This window comes from Silurus meridionalis, chromosome 4 (genome assembly GCF_014805685.1).
Source record: "Silurus meridionalis isolate SWU-2019-XX chromosome 4, ASM1480568v1, whole genome shotgun sequence".
NCBI lineage: Eukaryota > Metazoa > Chordata > Actinopteri > Siluriformes > Siluridae > Silurus > Silurus meridionalis.
Window position 1 is genome coordinate 35130108 of NC_060887.1, and position 23386 is coordinate 35153493.

Sequence of the window (23386 nt, forward strand, 5' to 3'; positions counted from 1 at the left end):
CTTTCGATATCTTTCTCTTACAGTCTGTCTACATATCTTGTTCACTTCTCTTTTTTTCTCCTCTCTCTATTTATATTTATCTGTCTGTCTGTCTGTCTGTCTGTCTGTCCATCTTCTTTCTATCCCTCATTGCATTGGACTTCATTCTTTACTTGACTACATTTTGAATTTCGAGTTGGGTCGCCGTAGTAATGGAGTCGGAGCTAAGCAGTTTGCAGCACCGTGCTGAAAGGATGTGGTGAGGTTTTCTGTCTCTGTATCTCTCCATCTCTATTCTTTCTTTTCACTATATGTTTCTTTCTCTCGCACGCGTTGTCATGTCAGTCTCTCTCTCTCTCTCTCTCTCTCTCTCTCTCTCTCTCTCTCTCTCTCTCTCTTTCCATATCTTTTGCATGCTCTCTTTTTATTGGTTAATAGCCAAGAGTTATACCAAAGCTGATTTCAAAGCTGTTCCTGACAATTGTAGTACTGAATCCGATGCAAAAGAACTGTTCATATGAATCGCAGTGCACGTCCGTCTTCATGGTTCACGTGGAGCCACCATCAGAGCAGTGAGTGCTTTCCAATTAAAGAGTACTCCATACCCCTTCACCCTTTCTGCCCTCTGAAGCTGCATGATCCATCTTGACACCCTACTTCAGGCATGATCAGATCAGATCCAAGCAGGGACTTGAGCAAGACTTAGGGCTGGGCGATAAATCGATTTTATCGATTAACTCGAATGTGTAGTTTACATCGATATGTTTTAATAATAATCGGTTTTCTCTTTAATGTCCGCCGACGCTCCCCTCTGGGCTCCCATAGTTTCGAACGAACTACCCCCCGCGCGTTTGCTATAGAGATACACAAACAACATGGCAGCGAGCAAGCAAAGGTAGCAGTAGCATCAATTTACTGCAGCATCTCAAACAGAGGCATGCTGTCGAGTGGGAGAGATGTAGTGCCCTACAAAGTGAACAAGACAGCGACAGCATTAGACTGCGGTTAAGCAGCCGCATCCTGAAAATACACGGTTAAGCAGCCGCACTTTGTTTAGTGTTGCACGTCTAATCGTACACTTCCGGTATGGGTGGTGGGAGCGGTCAAAATACCTGTAAAGACGCTTCAGAACGGCCTTTCCGTTAAGAAACAGAACAATCAGAGCATTTGAATCACCATATTTTAACACTCATAAAACATTTTTTTGAGGTTTGCTCAATCTTTTAAATAATTCTTATTTAGAATCTCCCTGTCTATTATATTTTACTGTGGAGTTTTTAAGAAAGGTAAAGGCAAAATCACTCCAAACCTCAGGTGAATTTTCAATCATGTTCCACATTTAAACACTCATAAAACATTTTTCTTTGTAGGTTTGCTCATTTTATGTTATGTTACGTTCTATTTTCACAATTTACAATGGCTTGTTGTTTCTGATTGCACTTTAACCCATTTAATAAAGTTACAACTTTTTTTTTTGAACATTTTCTTTGTCATATGCTGGTTGATTTTAAGCAGGGGGAAAAAAATCGATTTAAATCGCAAATCGGATTTTTTGTGAAAACACTATACAACCATTAAACCTGTTCACTGAAGACTTGATGAACAAATAGTTTCAACCTGGACTTAAACAATAAGAGCATGTCTGAGTCCTGGACACTAATTACAAGGCTGATCCATAACTGTGGGACTTTGTAAGAGCAAGCACTGCCCCCTGCTGTAGACTATACAAGGTACCAACAAATAGCCTGTACCTACTGATAGAAGTCTATCTCCTACTTACCTTTCTTTCTTTCTTTCTTTCTTTCTTTCTTTCTTTCTTTCTTTCTTTCTTTCTTTCTTTCTTTCTTTCTTTCTCCATTTCCATCTGTCTTAGTGTCTGTTTCTCTCTCTCGTGTTCCTACTGACTTACCAACCCCTTTCTTTCTTTCTTTCTTTCTTTCTTTCTTTCTTTCTTTCTTTCTTTCTTTCTTTCTTTCTTTCTTTCTTTCTTTCTTTCTTTCAGTATCTATCTATCTCTTTATCTCCATCTCTTTCTCTCTATCTTTCTCTCTCTCTATCTATCTATTGATCTCTCAATCTCTCTCTCTTTCTCTCTCTATCTATCTATCTCTATCTATCTATCTATCTATCTCTATCTATCTATCTATCTATCTATCTGTCTATTGATCTCTCAATCTCTCTCTCTTTCTCTCTCTAGCACACTCACACACACACAATTTCTCACCACATCCATCCTTCAAGTCTTTTGTTCTGTTCAACTTGTGCAGTCTCAGTGCATCAGTGGGAGGAGGAAGTGTGTGTGTGTGTGTGTGTGTGTGTGTGTGTGTGTGTGTGTGTGTTCATGCGCATGTGTATGTATATACCAGGTGGAGTCAGGAGTTGTTGTGGTGAGGGTTGCAACACTATAAATGCAGCTGTAGACCTCGATTTTTTTGCTTTGCAAAAGCACACTCTTTTCCTTGCTGTGCGTGTGTGTGTGTGTGTGTGTGTGTGTGTGTGTGTGTGTGTGTGTGTATGTATGTAGTTGAGTCACAAAGACTATTAAAAGAGGAGGAGCAGAATGTACATGTTCTGTGAAAGAGATATCTCGTGAGTGTGTGAACACAGCGGAACTCTGTGAAGAAGCGTGTGTGTGTGTGAGAGATAATGTCACGAGATGACCTCTGACCCTCGGCTGGAGCCTCAGTCGGGATGCTGAGCTTTTTAGATAAGGTAGGACGCTTCCTATTTGTGTGTGTGTGTGTGTGTGTGTGTGTGTGTGTGTGTGTGTGTGTGTGTGTGTGTGTGGACTAGAATTTTATTAGGAAGGTATTTCCTAATCCCCCGATAATTGTTTTTTTTTAATTCAAAGGCGATTTTCAATAGTGAATCCATGAGCATTTTGAGCATAATCACACTCCTTTAATGTATTATTTAGAAATTAATTTCTTATATTTATTTAAATCTTTTTTTTATTCATATGTATACATACACCAATTTTATTAGATTTTTTTAATTTTTATAATTTTTTTAAATCTCATTAATACAAACAATGTTAAGTGAAGAATTACATTTTTGTAACATTTTTCCACTTAATAAGTAACATATTTCTTCTTAATAAATATAGATAATAAACATTACTCCTTTATTTAAAGCTCCAGGTTAAATTTCCGTGAGAAGTTTTTACAACGTACGAAGGACTAACGCACTAACGTACAAGAAAACCGCAGGGCGTTTCTCGTAAAAAAAAAAAAAAAAAAAAGTTCTCCTCCTCAAGATGCTCAGTGAATCTGGTTTATTCAACAACAAGTGAAGTTTTATTCCTGAATAATTTACGCGAGAGCTCTGTGTGTTTGAGTGTGACGAGTTTGTGTGATTTTTGTATGTAAGGAGAGTCGCTACACCAGTGTAGTTTTTCCCTACACAAAAGGACTCGCGTTCTCAGTAGGTTGTGGTTTATCATATGGTCAGGTGGTGGCGTTAAAGCCTCGATTGGTCACAGCGTGTCTGATTGTTCTCAGGTCTCCAGTAATTGTTTGTTTAGTTTCTGTAGTTTGCTAAAGTATCACTGATGCTAAAAATTGGAGTCTCTCCAGCGTCAGTTTTTTTAAATGGTTCGACGTGAAGGTTTTGGTATTGACGGAACAATAAATCTAAAAAAAATTATAATTTAACAATACAAATTTTATTATTGATTAGATGGACTGAGTTAACTGAGTTGACTGAGTTGCTTATTTATTTGTATGTGGGTTGTTTTTTTTTTTTGTTTGTTTTTTTAAAGGTCCAAGTTTGGTACAACACCCTAGTCTGAGCTTTCCCATCCTATTCCACATTCAGTCCCCATTTCCTGTACCAATAACTTACCACTCTTCTGGGAAGAAGTTCCACTAGATTTTGGAGTGGACTTGTGGAGATGTCTGTGATTTAGTCATGAGTGTTAGTAAGGTCATTTACTGATGTGGGTGAGGTGAGGAGGCCCAGAGGTGCTCAGGGTTTAGGGTCAGAGCTCTATAGCAGTAGATCTTCTACTCCAACTCATGGCTCTGGCTTTGTGTACAGGAGCATCGTCATGCTGGAACAGATGCAGGGAAAAGGTCATGCTATCCAATTGTGCGCCTCCAACTTTGTGGTAACAGTTTTGGGACGAAACGGGTGTCCCAATACTTTTGCCAGCAGAGAGTTCTTCGGTCGATCGAATTCATCAGGTTGAAATTGAACCCATCAAATGAATGAACTCCAACAATGATCAAGCGTTGGATCCCCTCCAGCAGAACCATGTGACTCAGTCAGCCTATAAGTGGTAATAAGTGGTATAAGGCAAATTAGCATGAAAAAAGGACTATTCGGTATCGAAAGAAGAAATCCTTCAAAGAGAGTTCAATCATTTGATGTTACTTTTTTATTTATTTACTTAATTTTTGTATTTCTTTTATCCCTATATTCTATTTCTTTTTCATGTTTAAATGTCGGACAAAAAAGCGTTTCACTGCATGTCGTACTCTGTATGAGTGTGTATGTGACAAATACAATTAGAATTCAAATTGAATTTTTGAATTTATTTTCAACCTGATGAATTCTCTCAGCCAACATACTCCATACGGGCAAAAGTATCGGGAGACCTGTCTCTTCCCCGAAAAACAATAACAGCCGAGTGTTTTGTTTAGTGAGATCTTGACCTTGAGATACTACTGAACACTGATTCCACAATATAAATTCAGCAGTTATAGAAAGTCACTGTAAATGGAAAGAGTACGAGGTGTGAATGTAATGATTAAGGTTGCCAGATGTTCAGGGCATGCGGTTATTGCAAATAAACAGTTCAAAGTGCATCCATGCTACAAAGACGTATAGAGAGTCGTGTAATATTACGTGGATGGTGTCGCGCCTCTCGCCGGAGGTTTCCTGTGTGCAAGCGGAGTAAACCTGTACACGAGGCAGCGATCGAGGGCTTTCATTTTACTCTCAGCTGTCTCCTGGGTTTTTACTGAGAGATAGACATGTGAGGAGAGAAAGAAAGAGAGGAGATAGACACGAAAGTACTGAGAGAAGTATGTATAGTAAGAGAGACAAAGAGAAAGTGAGAGATGTAGAGAAACATACAGGGAGAGGGAGTGAGAGATGTATAGAGGCATGCAAAAAGAAATTGGCAGACGAAAGAGAGAAGAGTGAGAAATGCAGAGAGATGAAAGAGAAGAGAGTGAGAAATGCAGAGAGAAAGTGGGGGATGAGTGTGAGGATGCAGAGAGAGACAAACTGAGAGAAAATGAGGTCACAGAGAGAGGGAGATGCAGAGAGAGAAGAGAGACAGAGAAAGTGACAAAGAGAGAAAGAAAGTGAGAGAGAAAGAGGAGATGAAGAGAGAAAGAGAGACACAAAAGTGACAGGAGAGAGAGAAAGATGGAGACAGAGAGGAGATGAAGAGAGAGAGACACAAAAAGTGACAGGGAGAGAAAGAAAGTGACAGAGAGAGAGAGGATGATGCAGAGAGGAAGATGAAGAGAGAGACAGAGAGAGACAGAGAAACAAAGTGACAGAGAGAGGGAGGGAGATGCAGAGAGAGAGAGAGAGAGAGAGAGGATTTTTCTCATGCAGTCTGAGTCTCACTGTCCCGTGTGTAACCCGTTGATGTGTTCCAGCTTCGGACTGAAATCCTGCTGACGCAGCAGAAGCTGGAGACATTAAATAGAGAACAGAAAATGACTTTTTTTTTTCCCTCTCTTTGCTTTCACTTTTCCACATAATGTATATCTCACACAGACACTGGAGTGGGGAGGAGGATTGATATTTGGTGGATCTCTTGTTGACAGGGCCGGGTTTATATAAATGCTTTTGTTTTCTATAGTAACGTGCGATTCACAGGGTCGTGGTCCACATGACTGTTTTCTGTAAAGACTGCGTTAATTAAAGGAGTCTCCAGTGTCCACACACATTTCTAACGTGGAGATCTTCAGGATAGAGGAGTTTTTTTATTATGATGAGTGTGTCCATGTGTCTCAATCGGTCTTATTAATTTACAGGAAAAAAGACATGATGAATTGTATGTATGTATTGACTTTAATCGATACAAAAATGATATTGGTTGTTGAGATGCTGTAGGATCTTTTTCCCCCTTAAATTTCTGTCTTTTTTCCCCTCACATTTCCGTCTTTTTTTCCCTCACATTTCCGTCTTTTTCCCCTCACATTTCCGTTTTTTCCCCTCACATTTGCGTCTTTTCCCCCTCACATTTCCGTCTTTTTCCCCCTCACATTTCCGTTTTTTTCCCCCCTCACATTTCCGTCTTTTCCCCTCACATTTCTGTCTTTTCCCCTCACATTTCCGTTTTCCCCTCACATTTCCGTCTTTTCCCCTCACATTTCCTTTTTCCCCTCACATTTCTGTCTTTTCCCCTCACATTTCGTCTTTTTCCCCTCACATTTCCTTTTTCCCCTCACATTTCTGTCTTTTCCCCTCACATTTCCGTCTTTTTCCCTCAATTTCCGTCTTTTCCCCTCACATTTCCGTTTTCCCCTCACATTTCCGTTTTCCCCTCACATTTCCGTCTTTTTTCCCCTCACATTTCCGTCTTTTTCCCCTCACATTTCCGTCATTTTTCCCCTCACATTTCTGTGTTTTTCCCCTCACATTTCCGTCTTTTTTCCCCTCACATTTACGCCTTTTCCTCCTCACATTTCCGTCTTTTTCCCCTCACATTTCCGTCTTTTTCCCCTCACATTTCCGTCTTTTTCCCCTCACATTTCCGTCTTTTTCCCCTCACATTTCCGTCTTTTTCCCCCCTCACATTTCCGTCTTTTCCCCCTCACATTTCTGTCTTTTTCCCCTCACATTTCCGTCTTTTTCTGTGTGGCAATCCGATTATCGAGTCTGGGTCCGAGTACTTGTCTGACTGCATTGTTCTAACTGGTGTAAAGTTTGGTGGAGGGGGATTATGATGTGTGGTTGTTTTTCAGGCGTTGGGCTTCGGCCCCTTACTTTTTACTTTCATTCCTATTTATACACAAATATCTGTACTTTCTACTTCTTACATTTTCAAAACATTACTTCAGTTTTAATCTATTTGGTGAAATGTCAATATTTTTCAGCCCATCAACATATTTCCTGTCAATGTGCGGCTTTTTCAGTCTGCCACTGGTGTATCATTTCCAGGTTCTCACACACCACAGACGTAGACTAGTTTACAAATCTGGCAACAAGAAGTCTGGGGATAAAGTGGATGAGACAGAGGAGAGAGAACAGACACCTTCCTGATCACCTGATCATCATCTTTTCTCTGCTTGTGTTCTATATGGTGGATGTTCAGCCTGGATACATTCATTGGGTAACAATATTTTAAATCGTTTTGTATCCATTTATTAATTAGGGCCGTCAGAAATAAAAGCGTCAACACACATTCAATTAAACTTCACAGACTTTTATTAACCCGAGATTAATGCAGGGCGCATTTCTGTTTGACCGTTTTCATAAAAAATTCAATAAATATAAAAGGAGAAACGAAAAGCTTCAGAGAATCATTCGTTTTACTCACGACGTCCATTCTTTATTTAGAAATATTTAGAAACAAACTTTTATTTGATCGTACAGATGAGAGGGCGATACATCATTCGAATCTGTAAAGGGTCTACTTTTATTTGTACATACTCATAATCACAACAAAACGCTGTGCTTTTGTAAAAAGGAGAAAACAGGCAGGGGGCGCTCTCTCCTCACAGACTAAATAAATATATGTATAGAAAGCTCAATATTTGAGTATTAAATACGTGAAAAGTGTGAATTTAAGGGACATTTAGAACAAATAAAAATGTGCGATTAAGTTGCTATTAATCGCGAGTCAAAACATAATTATGCGAATAATCGCGATTAAACGTTATAATCGATTGACAGCCCTAATATTAATACGACGGGACGTCCAGTTAGCAGCGTGACACTAAAACAGGAAGTAGAAATGGCTACTTTTTTACTTAAGTACATGTCAGAGCTCAAACTTCTTTACTTTAACCTGAGTGAAAAAGTGTAGTCCGAACTTCAACTTTTAGGCGAGTCTTTTAAAACACGAGTATGTCTTTTAAAACACGAGTACTTTTATATAAGTGAAGGATGTGTGTACTTTTGCCACCTCTGGCAACTATATATAATATATTAATAACTAAATTATTCATATTTTATTTCTCGTTGAACTGTACAAGCACTTCAAAAAGTGCTTCTCAAGCTCCGTCCCTTGCTGTCAGAACGCACCTGCATATATAGTAAACGGTAGAAGTGGGAACACGACTGCCCCCTACTGGTAATGTACTTCATGCACCAGGGAACTTCACTACATGGCACACTTTTGCGGGGCAAGTCGTTTTCCGTTTTCCCCTGGACACTGATCAGGAATAACATTGACATTATGACATTTTGACTGGTGAAGTGAATAACACTTATTTATCTCTTCATCATGGCACCTGTTAGTGGGCAAGTATTTTGTCCTAAATGTTGACTTGTTTGAAGCAGGAAAAATGGCAGAGCGTAAGGATTTGAGCGAGTTTAACAAAATGTCTAGACGTCTGGGTCAGAGCATCTACAAAACTGCAGCTCTTGTGTAATGTTCCTGGTCTGCAGTGGTCAGTGGCCATCAAAAGTGCTCCAAGGAACTAACAGTGGTGAACCGGTGACTGGGTCGTAGGCGGCCGAGGCTCATTGGCGCACGTGGGGAGCGAAGGCTGGCGGTGTGGTCCGATCCAATAGACGAGCTTCTGTAGCTTAAACTGCTGAAAAAGTTCATGCTGTTGATGCTCAGAACTGTTTAGCAGCAAAAGGGGGACCAACACAATATTAGGCAGGTGGTCATAATGTTCTGCCTGATCAGTGTGTGTGATTATACTTTACATAGACTTACAGTAAGTAACTAGCCGCAGACTTCTCATGGACTGAATCATAGCTGGTGTTGGTTGGCTTAGGACCAGGAACCCCTTGCTGCAACTTTTCCATTTGTCTTTTTTGTAGAATTGCTAATGAAACCGAGGGCAGTTTTGGAAACTTCTGCTCCTCATCAAAGAGAATTTGTTTCCCAGGATTGAGGCAGTCACCAGCAGTGGTCATATATCGGCTCTCTGTCAAGCAGTTTCTTGAGAATGTCTTGAAAAAGCAGATTCTGTCTTCTGGGGGAGTCTGAGGGTTTTGATTGTTCATGTGTTAACTCCTTCAGTACTTCTGAAGAACACTAATTATGGATCCAGACATGCATTTACACCTCAGGAACATGTTGTATTATGATCCCACTAATCCATAGCTGCTGTACATCTACTGTTTATCCACAAAATCCGGTCACGGTTAAGAGCAGAGAGTAGTACAAACTCCAAAGCACTCCTTCCTCCAAAGCACAGTTTTCAGATCTAAATGGATTAATGTGGACAGGACCTACAGTCCAGACTGTATAATATCACACGAAGCTCCTTCAGTCTCCAAAGTTGGTGTGGTTACTAATAAATTGGAAACAAGTGCAACCAAATTGATTAGATATTACTGCAGGCAGGAACCAACAAATAATAAGTGTGTCAGTTGGAAAAAAAAAGATAATTCATGATGATTATGTTACAAGTTAGAGCCAAAATGCACACATAATAATGAGTATGATGGTCTTTCTTCCTTTTCTATATTTAAAATATTTCACAGTTTTGCTCTCTCGCTGTGTCGGGTTTTTGGGGTCATCGAGTTCGGTGTAAATCTCTAAAGTAGAGTTCGACTGATACGGGTTTTACTCTAGACGATATTTAGAAATCAGGGCATCCGATTATCTAATAAAGTCTAACGGTTAAGTAAAAATAATAGATCCGATTGAGCTGATTATTATTATGTTTAACGAGCACACGTGTGATTGTCACCTGTCTGCAAACTTTTGGTGGATATAGTGTATCTATCTGTTAAAGACGTAACCGGTCCCCTTAATGCTACCGTGTCCCTTTGCTGCTTTCAAAAACCTCCATTAGCGTCTGTACGGACACAACACGGCAATACACTGAAGAGTTTTGGGTCAAATGACTCATACGTGTAAAAACAAATAAAATAAATATAATAATAAAAATAATAATTCGGATAGACACGTTCCAATATTTTTGCCCATTAAAAAAATGGTAGCGATCAATCAAAATCAAAATGTTTCTGAATATCAGGAAGCCAATGCTGAAAGTCTGATCGATCGTGTTTGATGTCAAACCCACGTTTTTTCTCCCACTTTTTTGCAGGAAAAACTAAACCGTTCCTTGTCGTTCCAGTACTTTAGACACATATTCGCATACATGGTTCCGATCAGGAAAATGTGCTGCCCATGTGAAGACTTCTTCACTGGAACATGTTTACAGTGAGAAGATATGTGTGTAGGAGGCGTGCGTGTGTGTGCGTGTGTGTGTGCGTGTGTGTGCGTGTGTGACCGTGACCTTTAGGGAATGTTCCTGTTGCTTTTTCTGCTCTATCTGGAGTTAATCAGGTCTTTGTTACCGAGCAGCGATGTTGTTAATGTTGCCTCCCAGTGTCAATTAATTTAATTAGAGTCGACTGTGTGTGTGTGTGTGTGTGTGTGTGTGTGTGTGTGTGTGTGTGTGTGTGTGTGAGAAAGAGAGAGGGAGAGATGATAGATGCAAGGAGAAAATGCACTCGAAGCAAAAACACCCCACACAAAAGTAACCCTGATCTCCACACTGTGATGTCAGCCATGTTACGGAATATTATCCGAGAGCCCCTAAAGCCACGCGATCTCCAGCTCGGAGCTCAAACCCGGCGTCTGTGTGTGCAAGACAAACTCATCCCGAACGAGTCACCGTAATCCTTCTAGATAAGCGACACATCCATCAGTCGCATCTGGATCAAGGTGCTAATCTGCGGGTTGGTTTGGGTCCTAATGAATAGCTTTACACAAGACATCTGATCTTAGATCTTCTCTCGGGACAGACCCATGATGCTCGATCACGACAGAGGAGGGAATCAACTTCGAGGAAGTTTTGGAGAAAACTAAAGAGCATACAATCTCAAAATGCTCCCCACCATGTTCTTTACAGAAACGAAATGCAATTCGAATGCAGCTTCCAGCATCACTTTATAAAGTTCTATCCCTTACGAACAGGACAATTGCAACAGTGCGAAGGGAGCAAACCTTCAGAGATGGTACGAGGAAGAAACCTTGTGAGAACGCAGGCTCGAAAGGGAGCCCATCCTCATCTGGGTGACATCTGGATACTCATCCAGTGTAAAGCTGATAGACACGAGTGCAAAACTGAGCCCTGTGCCGTTGTAGCAAACATTGTGTTGGTCCCCCTTCTGCTGCTAAACAGTTCTGACCCATCGAGCATCAACAGCATTAACTTCTTCAGCAGTTTGAGCTACAGGAACTCGTCTGTTGGATCAAAACACACGGACCAGCCTTCACTCCTCACAGGCATCAATGAATCCCGTGACCAGGAACATCCCACAAGAGCTGCAGTTTTGGAGATGCTCTGACCCAGACGTCTAGACGTCTCACAATTTTGTCAAACCTGATCAAATCCTTACGCTCGCCCATTTTTCCTGCTTCAAAATGTTCACTTGTTGCCTAATAAATACATCCACACATTAACAGGAGCCATGATGAATCAGTGTTCTCCATTTCACCACTCATAATGTTTTAATGTCATACCTGATATGGATTATATACATTGTATGTACAGCTGTACAAGTTATACACAGTGTATGTACAATCAAGACACCATTTATATACAGAAATAATCATCCAGAAATTATATAGACGCTATTAAAAAAGGGTTAAATAAAGTAAGTTTGTTCCTAGAGCGAGTCAGAAACCTCGAGAGGAACCAGACTCAATAGGGAACCAGTCCTAATCCTCAACACCAAATGTCCATTCATTACAGTTCCATCATTGATATGGTGTGCGGTGACGGGCGATTGAATGCACACTGTGCTCCTCAACCATTGATATTTGTTCCAGTCTAAATCCATCCTCAAAGTTCTTGAGTTGCTCAGTGACTTCATGGATCTTTAGGCTGTTATGGTGGAACCATCTTCAACTGCGGAGTGTCTCTTGTTGAAGAGAACTCAATTCAGAGGTATGGGGATGAATCAGATGTTTAGATTTAAATACCGGGTCATTCTCGGTCTTCGTGCACAAGGCAAATGTGGTTCCTCAGACAGCTACTGTTAGACTTTTTTCTGAACACTTCGGCAGGAAATTAAAAAAATTATCTGAAGCAGGACCTGTGATTTGTCCAGAAATTGAGCAAAAACTTGATTAGTTTTTTTGGGGTTTTTTTTTGGTCCCAGTGTGAACCTGATCTTTGTTTTGTGTATCTGGATTTCTGCTGTGAGCTTCAGGAGGGCCGGACCTCGTTATCCCGCCACATGTCTCCCACATCTGGCGCACGGAAGACTCATTTATGGCTTCGACTCACTCGCCCGTTAGTGCCGTGACCCAGAGGACACGATGTGGAGGTCGATGAGTTCAGTCGGTTCGTTACGCAGCGGCTTCGATGTCGAAGTTCAAGAGGAAAAGTTGAATTTGTGTCATGTTTTGGATGAAGAGATGAACAAATAGAGGTGTAACGTTGAGCTCACGTGCTTTTTGCAGGAATACACGCACGTGTGTGTAGGATAATGGAGGAAGGAAGTGTTTGAGGTTCAAGGATTTGATTGGGGCCAAGAAAAGTGCAACAAAGTTTACTGAAACTAACGGAATTTTTTTAATCTTTTTGGATTTTTATTGTCTTTATTATCGTCTTGTCCTTTGTCTTTGTTGTCTTTTATCCTTGTCGTCCTCTTCATCTTTGCCCTAATTGGTGGTTTCATTTTTTTGTCTTTCTAATCTTTATTTTTTTTATTTGTTAAATTGCTTTTTCTCTTCATCGTCTTTTTCTTCTTTGTTTGTCTTTATCATTGTCTTGTTCATTGCCATCCTTTTTTTTTTTCTAACCTTCCTGGTCTGTTTAATCTTCATGTTCTTTATTCTCCTCATCTTTTTTTATCTTCATCACGTTCTCCTTCTTCTTTGTCTTCGTCGTCTTGTTCATTGCCATTGTTTGTTTTGCTCATTTTCCTTTGATCTTCTTTTGATCATGTTCATCTTCCTTACTTTTTTCACTTCAGCAACGTCCTTGTCTTCATTGTCTTGATAATCTTTCTCACATTTATTTTTTTATTTTTTTATCTCTGCCTTCATCTTTATTCTCTTCATCATCCTAAATCTTCCTTTTCCTTGTTTTTCATCCGTTCTCCATCTTCATCTTCCGAGTCCTCAACGTCATCTTTATCAACGCTTTCGCCTTCCTTCCTTCTCTTAATCTTCTTTTTCATCTTCCTCATCTATTCTTTAACCTTTCTGCTCTTTTTGATCTTCATCTTTTCATCTTATTTTATTTTTTACCTTTTTCATCTTTGTTGTTTTTATCATTGTCCTATTTATTTATTTAATCTTTCTCGTCTTTTTGTTTTTGTTGTCTTGATGTTGATCTGATTGGTCAGGTGGTTTAAAGTATTTTCGTCTAGCAGTTCCAGCTGAAACATGGCCGTTATGGTTTATTTTGCTCCTGTTGTTGTAGATAATTGTGTGTATTTATTTCTATTTCATATATAAGAGCTTTCATGACACATGATGTCTTAGGATTTGATGATGTCATACTTATACATGGATTAAAACCCCTGAAATGTTAGCAGTAAAAATATTTACACTTCAGCTTCTATAGAGGTCCATGTTTGTTTTTCTTAGTTACCTCAATGACAAAAAAAAGTACATTTAGGTAATTTATTGACCTACTAAATCTAAAAACTGTGACTAAAAAAAGGGTTTGAAATAAAGAGTGGATAATTGATTTTTCTTTTTCTATTTCAGGTGTCCATTAAGACGTTTCAGTATTGGAGTGGACGGCTTTGATGCAGCACGGGTGAGAACGCATTTCATTGGGAACTACTTTTAATCGAATCGTTATAGAGTCAACTCCGAGTCAGCATAACATGAATATGAGTCAGGTTCCATTTCAGGGATTAAAAAAAGAAATCGAGCAAAAATAAGAGTTTTTTAATTTAGGTTAAATTATTGAATACTTTAAAAAAATAAATAAATAAATAAAAAAAAGGTAAATAAAAAAAGCATTCAAAAATTCAGGTTTCAGTAATTCATGCATTAAAAGTACATGCAGAAGGCTAGAATTTGTACCTTAAATATTGAGGTTAAATAGTTTTCCGGTAAAATGTTCACGTTCAAATAATTCAGTAACTCAAACGTTGTCTTCCAGGTTAAAATATTGAGGCAATTTAACATTTCAGGTTAAAATAATGATGTGAAAATAGTTTAAAATGGAACAAATAATGAAAAATAAAAAAATCTAATACACAAATGATAAAAAAAAAATAATTGTCAGAATCAGTTTTAAATAATTCAGCTAATAATAAAATAAGAAATTGAAATGAGTTAGATAAATCCAGATCATGAAAGAAACAGCTTGAAAAATCTAAATAAAATGAAAAAAATCAGGTATAAATAATTCAGCGAATAAAATTCAGGTTCAAATATTTTCACCTAATAAAAATGTTGAATAATTTGAATAAAAATAATAATATCAGAATTAAATAATCCAGCAAATAAAACATATTTAAATTAAAATAATTAACCTAATAAAAATTAAAATAATTTAGATAAATAAAAAAATTATAATCAGGATTAAATAATTCACTTCATAAAAAGTCTGGACCTTTGACCAATGTCTTTGTTTGGTCTGGATAAAAGCATAGGTGTAAACAGAAGGTCTTGAGTTCAAGTCTCAGCAATCCATCTGCTACATCTTTGGTTCTAGACACCACTGAGCATCTTCAGAGATCTTGTGAAGGTCAAGGTCTGCATGGGTCAGTAAGCAGTAGGTGGTTTTAATGTGAATATAAGAGGCAGGTTTTTTATTTTTTTGCCAGACCCCTTTATCCAGAGTGACTCTCATTTATACAACTGAGCAGCTATGGGGTTGGGGGCCTTGCTCAGGGGCCCAGGAGTGGAATCTTGGTGTGGCTGGGATTTGAACTCATGATCCAAAGTCCACTGCTTTGATTACTTTCCTCCTATAGTCTTATAGACAATCCTGCATGCTGTCTTCCTGGTGGATATTGTATGTATGTATGTGTGTGTGTGTGTGTGTGTGTGTGTGTGTGTGTGTGTGTGTGTGTGTGTGTGTGTGTGTGTGTGTGTGTGTGTGTGTGTGTGTGTGTGTGTGTGTGTGTGTTCAAGGCGAGATATTGAACGGGAAACAGTGGTGGAGGTGAAAACATCTGTGTCTTACTTTCACTTCGTATCAACTTGGTTTGACCGTGATGCAGGCAAACTTCTGATCCTAACAAGGCGTGTGTGTGTGTGTGTGTGTGTGTGTGTGTGTGTGTGTGTGTGTGTGTGTGTGTGTGTGTGTGTGCGTATGCGTGCGCATCAACAAACGACGTAAACCGTTTCCGTTTGTCCGTTTTCAGTCCTGAAGACGGTCCAAGATGACGGAAGAGGTGATCGTTATTGCCAAGTTCGACTACATGGCCCAGCAGGACCAGGAGCTGGACATCAAGAAGAACGAGCGTCTCTGGCTGCTGGACGACTCGAAGTCGTGGTGGCGCGTCCGCAACGCTACCAACAAAACCGGCTTCGTCCCGTCCAACTACGTGGAGCGGAAAAACAGCGCCAGGAAAGCCTCGATCGTCAAGAACCTCAAAGACACGTTAGGTAAAGCACGATTCACTCAGCTCTAAGTATTGGGACACCCGGGGCGGTTGTTCTTGTGTGTTTGTTTGTTTGTTTGTTTTTTTTTCGTAATTTTATTACAAAGCAGGAGGCACACAATTGTATAAGATGCCTTTGGATGCTAGAACAGGAATTTCGCCCTTCATTTGAATTAGATGAAGTTCATTCCACCACCTCGGTGTCAGAACAGAAGGTCTTCCTGTGAGAGAAGCTGGCGAGCAGTGCTGGATCTCAGGCAATGCGAGGAGTGATAGACGAAAGTGAATGGGAATTGATTTCCTCACCCTGCATCACTACCCGACTTTACTAACACCCTTGTTGCGGAATAAATCACACACAAATCTCCAGAAGAGTGGAGCATGTTATGACTGCATACGAGGGACTAAAAGTGGGATCTCCAGAAACGATCTCATGCTCAGGTGTCCACACACTTCTCTTCATGTCTTTGCTTCACTATCGGATCGCTCGGCTCACAGCACTGCATGTAGGTCAGCTTTTTTTTCTTTTCACCCATAGCCCTTTTTTTTTTTTTTTTTTTTTTTTTTGGCAACTGTGTGTGTGTGTACTGAGTGAAGAACAAAAACACGCACACAGGAAGAGGTCTTCTGATGTAGCTGCAGAGAAGTCGCACAATAACTCGGCTAAACGATAAGAGCTGCAGGTGTAGAGCTGTAGAGCGGTGTGTCAGCAGAGCCTCGTGTTCATTATCCTGGTAAGAAAAACACATCTGCTTCGTTTCAATTCAGCAAACAAGTGACATATGGCGAGCATAATGACTTTATTTGGCTATAAACATCTGAGAGATTTGGTGGCTGGAAGCGAGCGCTTAATCACAAACAGGGGGCCGATGGCTGGAGCTCTGAGAGGGTGAGAGGAACGTGGCGAGAGAGAAACACTTATTAATCTTTTTTTTCTTTTGATAGAAAAGAGATGGATAATTTTTTATCTGTATTATTTGCGCAGCAGATCCGCACAACTAATATCAAAACACGTTTATTTCTGTTTGTTTTTTGTTTTTTATAATATAAAAAAAAAACAATAGATTTAAATATAAAATACTCTGACATTTACAAAGGAATGCTCCGAACAATTATTGCATTGTTTATAATTTTTCTTTTTTTTTTTCTTTTTTTTTTCTTTTTTTATTTAATACTGATTATTAAAATTTTTATTTTCTTTTATTAAAATATGCGTCACAAGAGCAGATATAATTTTTTATAATTTATTTTATTTTTTTATTTTTTTTTTTTTGTTCTTCATTCAGACATTTGTTTCCTTTTTGTATTTTTTCTTGCTTTATTTGTTTGCTTAGTTTTTTTTTTTCTCCTGAAGGGATTTTTTTTTCATTCGGTTTTATTTTTTTTTCTTTAAATAATTTTCTCCTGAAGTTTAGTTTCATTCTTTCTTTGTTTCATCCTGAAGCTGTGGCTCTTTTCTTTATCACCTCTTAATTAAATTTTTTATTTATTTATTTTTTATCTTAAATCCTGGCCACTCGCTTCATGTTACAGAGGATGTGTTTTATTCTATTGTTCCTCTGCTTCAGTTCAGGACCCTAGTGTTTAATGTAAACACTTCTCTGTGATGAAGTTGTTGTATGTGGAAGCAGGGTGAAGAGTTGTGAGGAGGAGGAGGTTTCAGTATAGTTTTATTATTATTCAGTAATGAATCTCCCCTGAGCTCTGTATAATCAGTGCTGTTTTATACCTGCAGCTCGACGTGTGTCGCCGCACTGTTATTTACGATCTTTATCACTTCGTCATCTCTTACGTGGAACTGATGTGCTTTTAGTTGTAGAATAGAATGAAAAGATAAGATAAAGCCCATCGGTGCACTAATAATCTCAACTTATTATTTTATATTTTTTTTTTATTATTCATTACGTTTATCATTATAATTTTTTATTTTTTTTAAGGGGGGTGTTAAAGAAATCAGGAAATTTGTTTGATCAAACTACAATCACACAAGTTCATTTTGTAAAAAGAAACAAAATGAAAGTTGCGATTATGCCCGCCTTTATTTAACTCATTAATAACTAAACACACAATTTATCAATAAAAAAATACAAAAATAAATGAATTTTGCTCAATCGAATTAAATAAGTACATAAAATTGGACTAAATAAATAAAAAAATATAATAATTCAAATAAATACAATTAATAAATTACACTCCAGACTCTGCTGTTAAACATTAACACACTTCACTTGACTTTGGATCGCATCTCACCACTCACCGGATCAAGTCCCGAGTCTTCAGTTTGTGTGTGTGTGTGTGTGTGTGTGTGTGTGTGTGTATGTATATATATATATATATATATATATATATATATATATATATATATATATATATATTTATTTATATATGTGTGTGTGTACATATCTCACACACTTCTTCAATTACACATGACAAACTTCAGTTCCTTTCAGCTTTTCAACATGGACAAAAGTCTGTGTGCTTTTTAAACATGCCATTCCACGTTTAGTTCCCCAGTTGCTGTTCTAATAACAAGCTCCACTCTACTGGAGTGTGCTTGTGGAGATTTGTGCTTATTCAGCTACAAAGGTGCGAGTACAGTCAGGTACTGATGTGGGTGAGGTGAGGAGGCCTGGGGTGCAGTCAGCGTTCCAGTTGTGTTCAATAGGGGTGAAGTCAGAGCTCTATAGCAGGAGATCTTCCACTCTAACACATGTAAAACATGTCTTAATAGAACTTTTGCACAGAAGAATCATCATGCTGGAATAGGTTTGTGTCTCCTAGTTTAAGTGAAGGGATCTAATGCTCCTGCATCGAGTGTGCGACTCAAACGTTCTGAAGGAGAACCACGTATAGCTGGAAAAGTCAGGTGTCCACATACTTTTGACTAGATAGTGTATCTCTCTCTGTAAAAAGCTCAAAACATGTCGTGTATGGCTGTAGCGGGTTAGAAATAACACGCAACTCATATTTTCTGTGGTTGAAGAGAAAAGCAGAACCAGAACATTTACTCAAAAGCAGAACACTAAAGTGATCGCATCAGTTTTGTTGGAAATTCTGATATTTTGCAATGTGGAGTTTTTAGCTGCGCTGCGTCATCACAATCGCCTGAACCGAAACAAACACAGGCAGATCATGTGAAAATAGTCCCAGTCTGTTTGGACTTTTTCCGCATGAAAAACGAAACTACATACAGGTTTGTTTGCTATAATAAGGTTTTAAAAGCTGCCCTTTCATATACAGTCTGTGTAAACACACACACACACATACACACACACCTAATATATTTTTAAAACCACAAGTTCCACCTCTGGTTTGGACTCACATTTTAGGTCTCGGGCCGAACAGAAAAATGAATAAATATGAAATCGAAACAGTCATGATTCCAAAATAAATAAACTTCAAATAACTTATATTTTGCTCTCCATCAGAAATATCTCCTGTCAAAATAGTACAAATTCAAAAACAAAACAAAAAGCAACTGAAACTAAATATAAATAAAAAACTGCTTTGACGTCAAAGTTAAAATAATAACAAATCAGAACTTCCCATTTTTTTTTTTTTTTTACTTTTTGCTCTCATACCATTTTTGTCAGATCTGGATGCTTGGTGTCTTTTCTTGGCCACCTGTTCGTCTATGTTTGGGGTTTGATTCTGTGTCGTGGAGATTCTCAGGATGGACATTGTCGTGTTCATCAGTGAGTCGACTCCCGTGTGATGTTTTGTTGATCTTCATCATAGAGAACAGCTTCTCGCACGGACGTGTGCTGCCACGCATACACATGTAGACTGAGCTGGAGCAATGCTTCAGAAGCGAAGCGAGTGAACTGTGGAACCCCGCAGCGTCGTACTGTTCCTTTAGTGTCCCATTACACTGCGGCTCAATCAGCTCCATCTGAATCTGTACAGGTGCAGTTTTCATGGCAAATGGGTTGCGAAACGATTTTCTGTGTCAAAGAAGCGCAGATTAAAAGCAAAGTGTTATTTGGGGAATCTCCGTGGCGCTGACTTGGTTTTGCATTACTTGGCAACAGGGAAAGTGAGACAAGTTGCATGAAATGCCTTCACTGCATCCTGCATTTCGGTGGTCATGCGGTCCCAGACAACGTCTGCTCTGACGTCCGATTCCTCTTCAACTCCTTCAACTTGTCCTGATGTTTTTTTTTTTCTTGTCGTGCTGTCTTGGATTAGATTCCTTAATTACAGCCACATGAGCTCCACAAATAAGACACGGGTTTACCGGCAATGTCAGAAAAATGTACTGATACTTGTAGTGTGTGTGTTCTGGGCGCTTCATATCGCCGGGCCATTAAAAAAAAAAGATCTATAAAATGATCTGGCGGGCGGGATATAATTGTACGCCGGGCCGGATGTGAGTTCATCACATATGCTTTAGACCTTAGAATATTTCAAACCTGAACTCTGAAACTCTGTTCATCTCTCTGTATACATCTGTTTATTTATATATATGTGTGTGTGTGTGTGTGTGTGTGTGTGTGTGTGTGTGTGTGTGTGTGTGTGTGTGTGTGTGTGTATGTATAATTTTAGATAGATAGATAGATAGATATCTGTCTCTCTCTCTCTCTCTCTCTCTCTCTCTCTGTGTGTGTGTGTGTGTACACAGTTATATTAATGCTTTCTGGTTTCTCAGTAAAGTGTCACCACCATCCTTTTTATCATTATTTTCAGCTGTATCTTGTCTCTGAGATGTTCCTCAAAATCTCGATCTTCACATCATTGAAACCTGTGACAACTCGTTTGTTAATAAATGAGAGTATAATCACTACTAAATGGCGGCCTATTAAAAACCGTAACACAATCCAGACTCTGCTGGTATAAAAATAAAGCGTTGTAACTTTGTAACATGGGCACAGGTGTAAGAGCTGTTACTATAGAAACAAGACATTGTCACCATGTAGCTGTATAGAAATTCAGAATATACATTTGAGAATCAGAATATGTTTCATGTGTTTGATTTGATCCCTAATGAGTGAGCCAGAGATGATCTCAGCACGTTAAAAAAGAAACTTTGAGACTTCATGAGGAAGAAACTTTGAGAGACTCAAAAGGAACCAATTTTTATCAGGATAACATTCAGATAATAAATAATTCCCTTTATTACTGTGTATTACATGGTCACATAATGTGTATTTGTGTAACCAGAATTTCAATTATCTCTTTTTTATACACTGAGCTGAGTGAAGGGCCTTTCTCAGGGGCCCAGCAGCGATGGCTTTAATAGTTCTGGGTTTCAAACTTGCAGCCATTTCTTGCCAATGTCCAACGTCGATACCACTAAGTTACCACTTCCCTCACTAGCACTTACATTCTTTTGACTTAACACTGCTTTTTTTGGTTGATTTTGTTGGTCAGCAACAAAAAGTGACAGTCGATTTAAAAAAAAAGAAAGAAAGAATAACCTAAAGCAAGAAAAGTGAGAAATCACACAAATAAATGTTAGAATGTAAAATAATATAATGTATAAAATTATTTAAAAGCTTAATGTTTAAAAAAAAAAAACGTATTTGTATAGAATTTTTTACTTTAATTGTCCCCAAGGCTGAAAAAAAGGCTGTACCACTAGAAGCTAAGGTGCACATGATAAACCTTCAGTTCATTTTTATTTGTATACCACATTTAACAATGAACATCGTCTCAACGCAGCTTTACAGAGATAAAGCGTTAATAAAAGAACGTAAAAAGCGCCACGAAATAAAAATGTCGCCGTCAGAGCTCCGTTTATATCAGCGATGTTATTGGGTTGTTTTGTTTTTTTGGGCGGGCTTATTAATGCGAGTCTTGGAACGAATCGATGTTGTAAAGTGAGTCGTTTCTGTAGCGCCGTATGAAGTCGTGTATGCTTAGGTAAAAAAAAACGTTTAAAAAAATCTAGAGATTGGAATCGAATAAACTGTGTGCTGGCTTGTTTGTTTTTTTCTGCCTCTCAAGTGTTACATTAAGAGAGGAATAGCGCAGAAGGAAAGCAATAAATATAATGTGAGAACAGCATGGTGCGTTCATGTAAAATCTGCTACAGTGCTTTAGGACCTCAGTTTGCACGAACACTTCTGCATTTCAGCACCTTTCTCTAAACAGTCCACCTCGATAATGATGCTACTGGAATGAATGGACAGATGAGGATGGGTTTCTGGTTTCTTCCTCATGAAGTCTCAGGGAGTCTTTCCACAGTCTCCATCGGCTCAATCATTGGAGATAAACTTACAGGCACTAACATGTAAATTACAGAATTTAGCAGATGCCCTAATCCAAAAACTTACAGCTGAGCAGTTGAGGGTTAAAAGCAGCGCTGTTTCTAGTCATCCATCTAGGCGGTACTAGATACTAGGTACTAGGTACTAGATCCATCTAGGCGGTCCCCCCCCCCCGCCCTCACCTTTTAAATTTACCCGTTTACCTCCCATTCTGTTTAATATACACTTATATGTTTACATACTTAAATTCAGGTAGTTTTGCAATGATTGTTAAAGGTGTTTTAACCTTTTTTTTATGGAATCTTGCGAACAACGTGTAAGATTTGGGGTGGTAGGAGGGCGGAGCCATTGGGGAGCCATTAAGATCAATAGGAATCTTGCCTAGGGTCCCTTTATTTGTTTAAAAAAAAATTTACAGTACAGTTAAAATACTTTTTTTTTTTCATCTTAAACATTGCAAGACTGCGCCCAATTTTATCTTTCGGTTGTTGAGAAATCGCTACTTTTTTCTTTTCACGATTTGTCTACTTTAATGCTTCGCTTGTTGGGGTTTAAGTATTTACATCAAACAAGTTACAGGTTGTCCAAAATTTATCTGCTGATTAAGTGCAGGTCTGATGAGCATATTTCTCCGGTTTTGCAGTCATTGCATTCGCTCCCTCTCTGATTCCGGATTGATTATTGATTAAGACCCTACACGGGACGCCACCTCGGTATTTAACACAACTTTTAACTGTCTACACTCCAGGGCGTGATCTCCTCTTCTCTGATTCTGCTCGTTTAGTTGTTTAGTTGATCCGGATTTTACCTCTTATGTACCAAAGCTGTGGAATTCTCCCCCCCACCGGAATGAGACAGTCTGAATCTTTGTGGTTTTAAATCTGCTCTTAAAACACTTCTTCTTTTTCTTTTTTTTCAGGACAGCTTTTATGTGATCTTTTTACTTTTGTGATGTATATTTATTTTATCATATTTATTTTTTTTTCAATTTTTATTTCTCCTTCTATGCTCGGAAAGCATTTTGAGATGTAACTTTTGAAGACGCTATCTAAAATCAAGATTGTAATTATAAATTCTTTTTTTTTAAAAAGCCAGAAACGGTTTCGGGGCCTTGCTCAAGGGCCCAGCTGTGGCAGCTCGGTAGTGCTAGGATTTGAACTCGCAACCTTCCGATCCAAAGTCCAGCGTCTTTAACCGCTGAGCTACCAAGTCCAAATTCAAACTTTTTAACCTATTTATCTCTGTAAATCGACAAAAAAGTTGACACTGTCCATTGTTAAAAGTGCTAGAAAAATAAAATTTAATTGAATAAAATTTTAGGATAAAGGTATACATGTGGTATGTTGAAAAGCTGAAAGGAAATGAAGTTTGTAGTGTGTAAATGGAGAAGTGTGTGTGATTTGGTGGCTGTGGTGGGGGGTGTCGGGTTGCTAGGTTATGACTTGGTGTTTTGTGTAATAAAAGTGAAGACACGCTCACAAGACTTGATTCAGTGAGTCATTTAGATGAATCAGTTG

The 23386-nt window shown here is 38.7% G+C and overlaps 1 protein-coding gene across 2 annotated transcripts in view; it reads left to right on the forward strand.

The window, feature by feature from the left end:
* Positions 1-23386, forward strand: part of nck1b (NCK adaptor protein 1b) — a 65523-nt gene that overhangs the window by 24661 nt on the left and 17476 nt on the right. For both annotated transcript variants that reach the window (XM_046846172.1, XM_046846173.1), the window contains exons 2-3: positions 13805-13856; positions 15421-15664. In XM_046846172.1, coding sequence (XP_046702128.1) covers positions 15439-15664 — 226 coding nt within the window. In that variant the 5' untranslated portion in view covers positions 13805-13856; positions 15421-15438. The remainder of the gene's footprint in view (positions 1-13804; positions 13857-15420; positions 15665-23386) is intronic.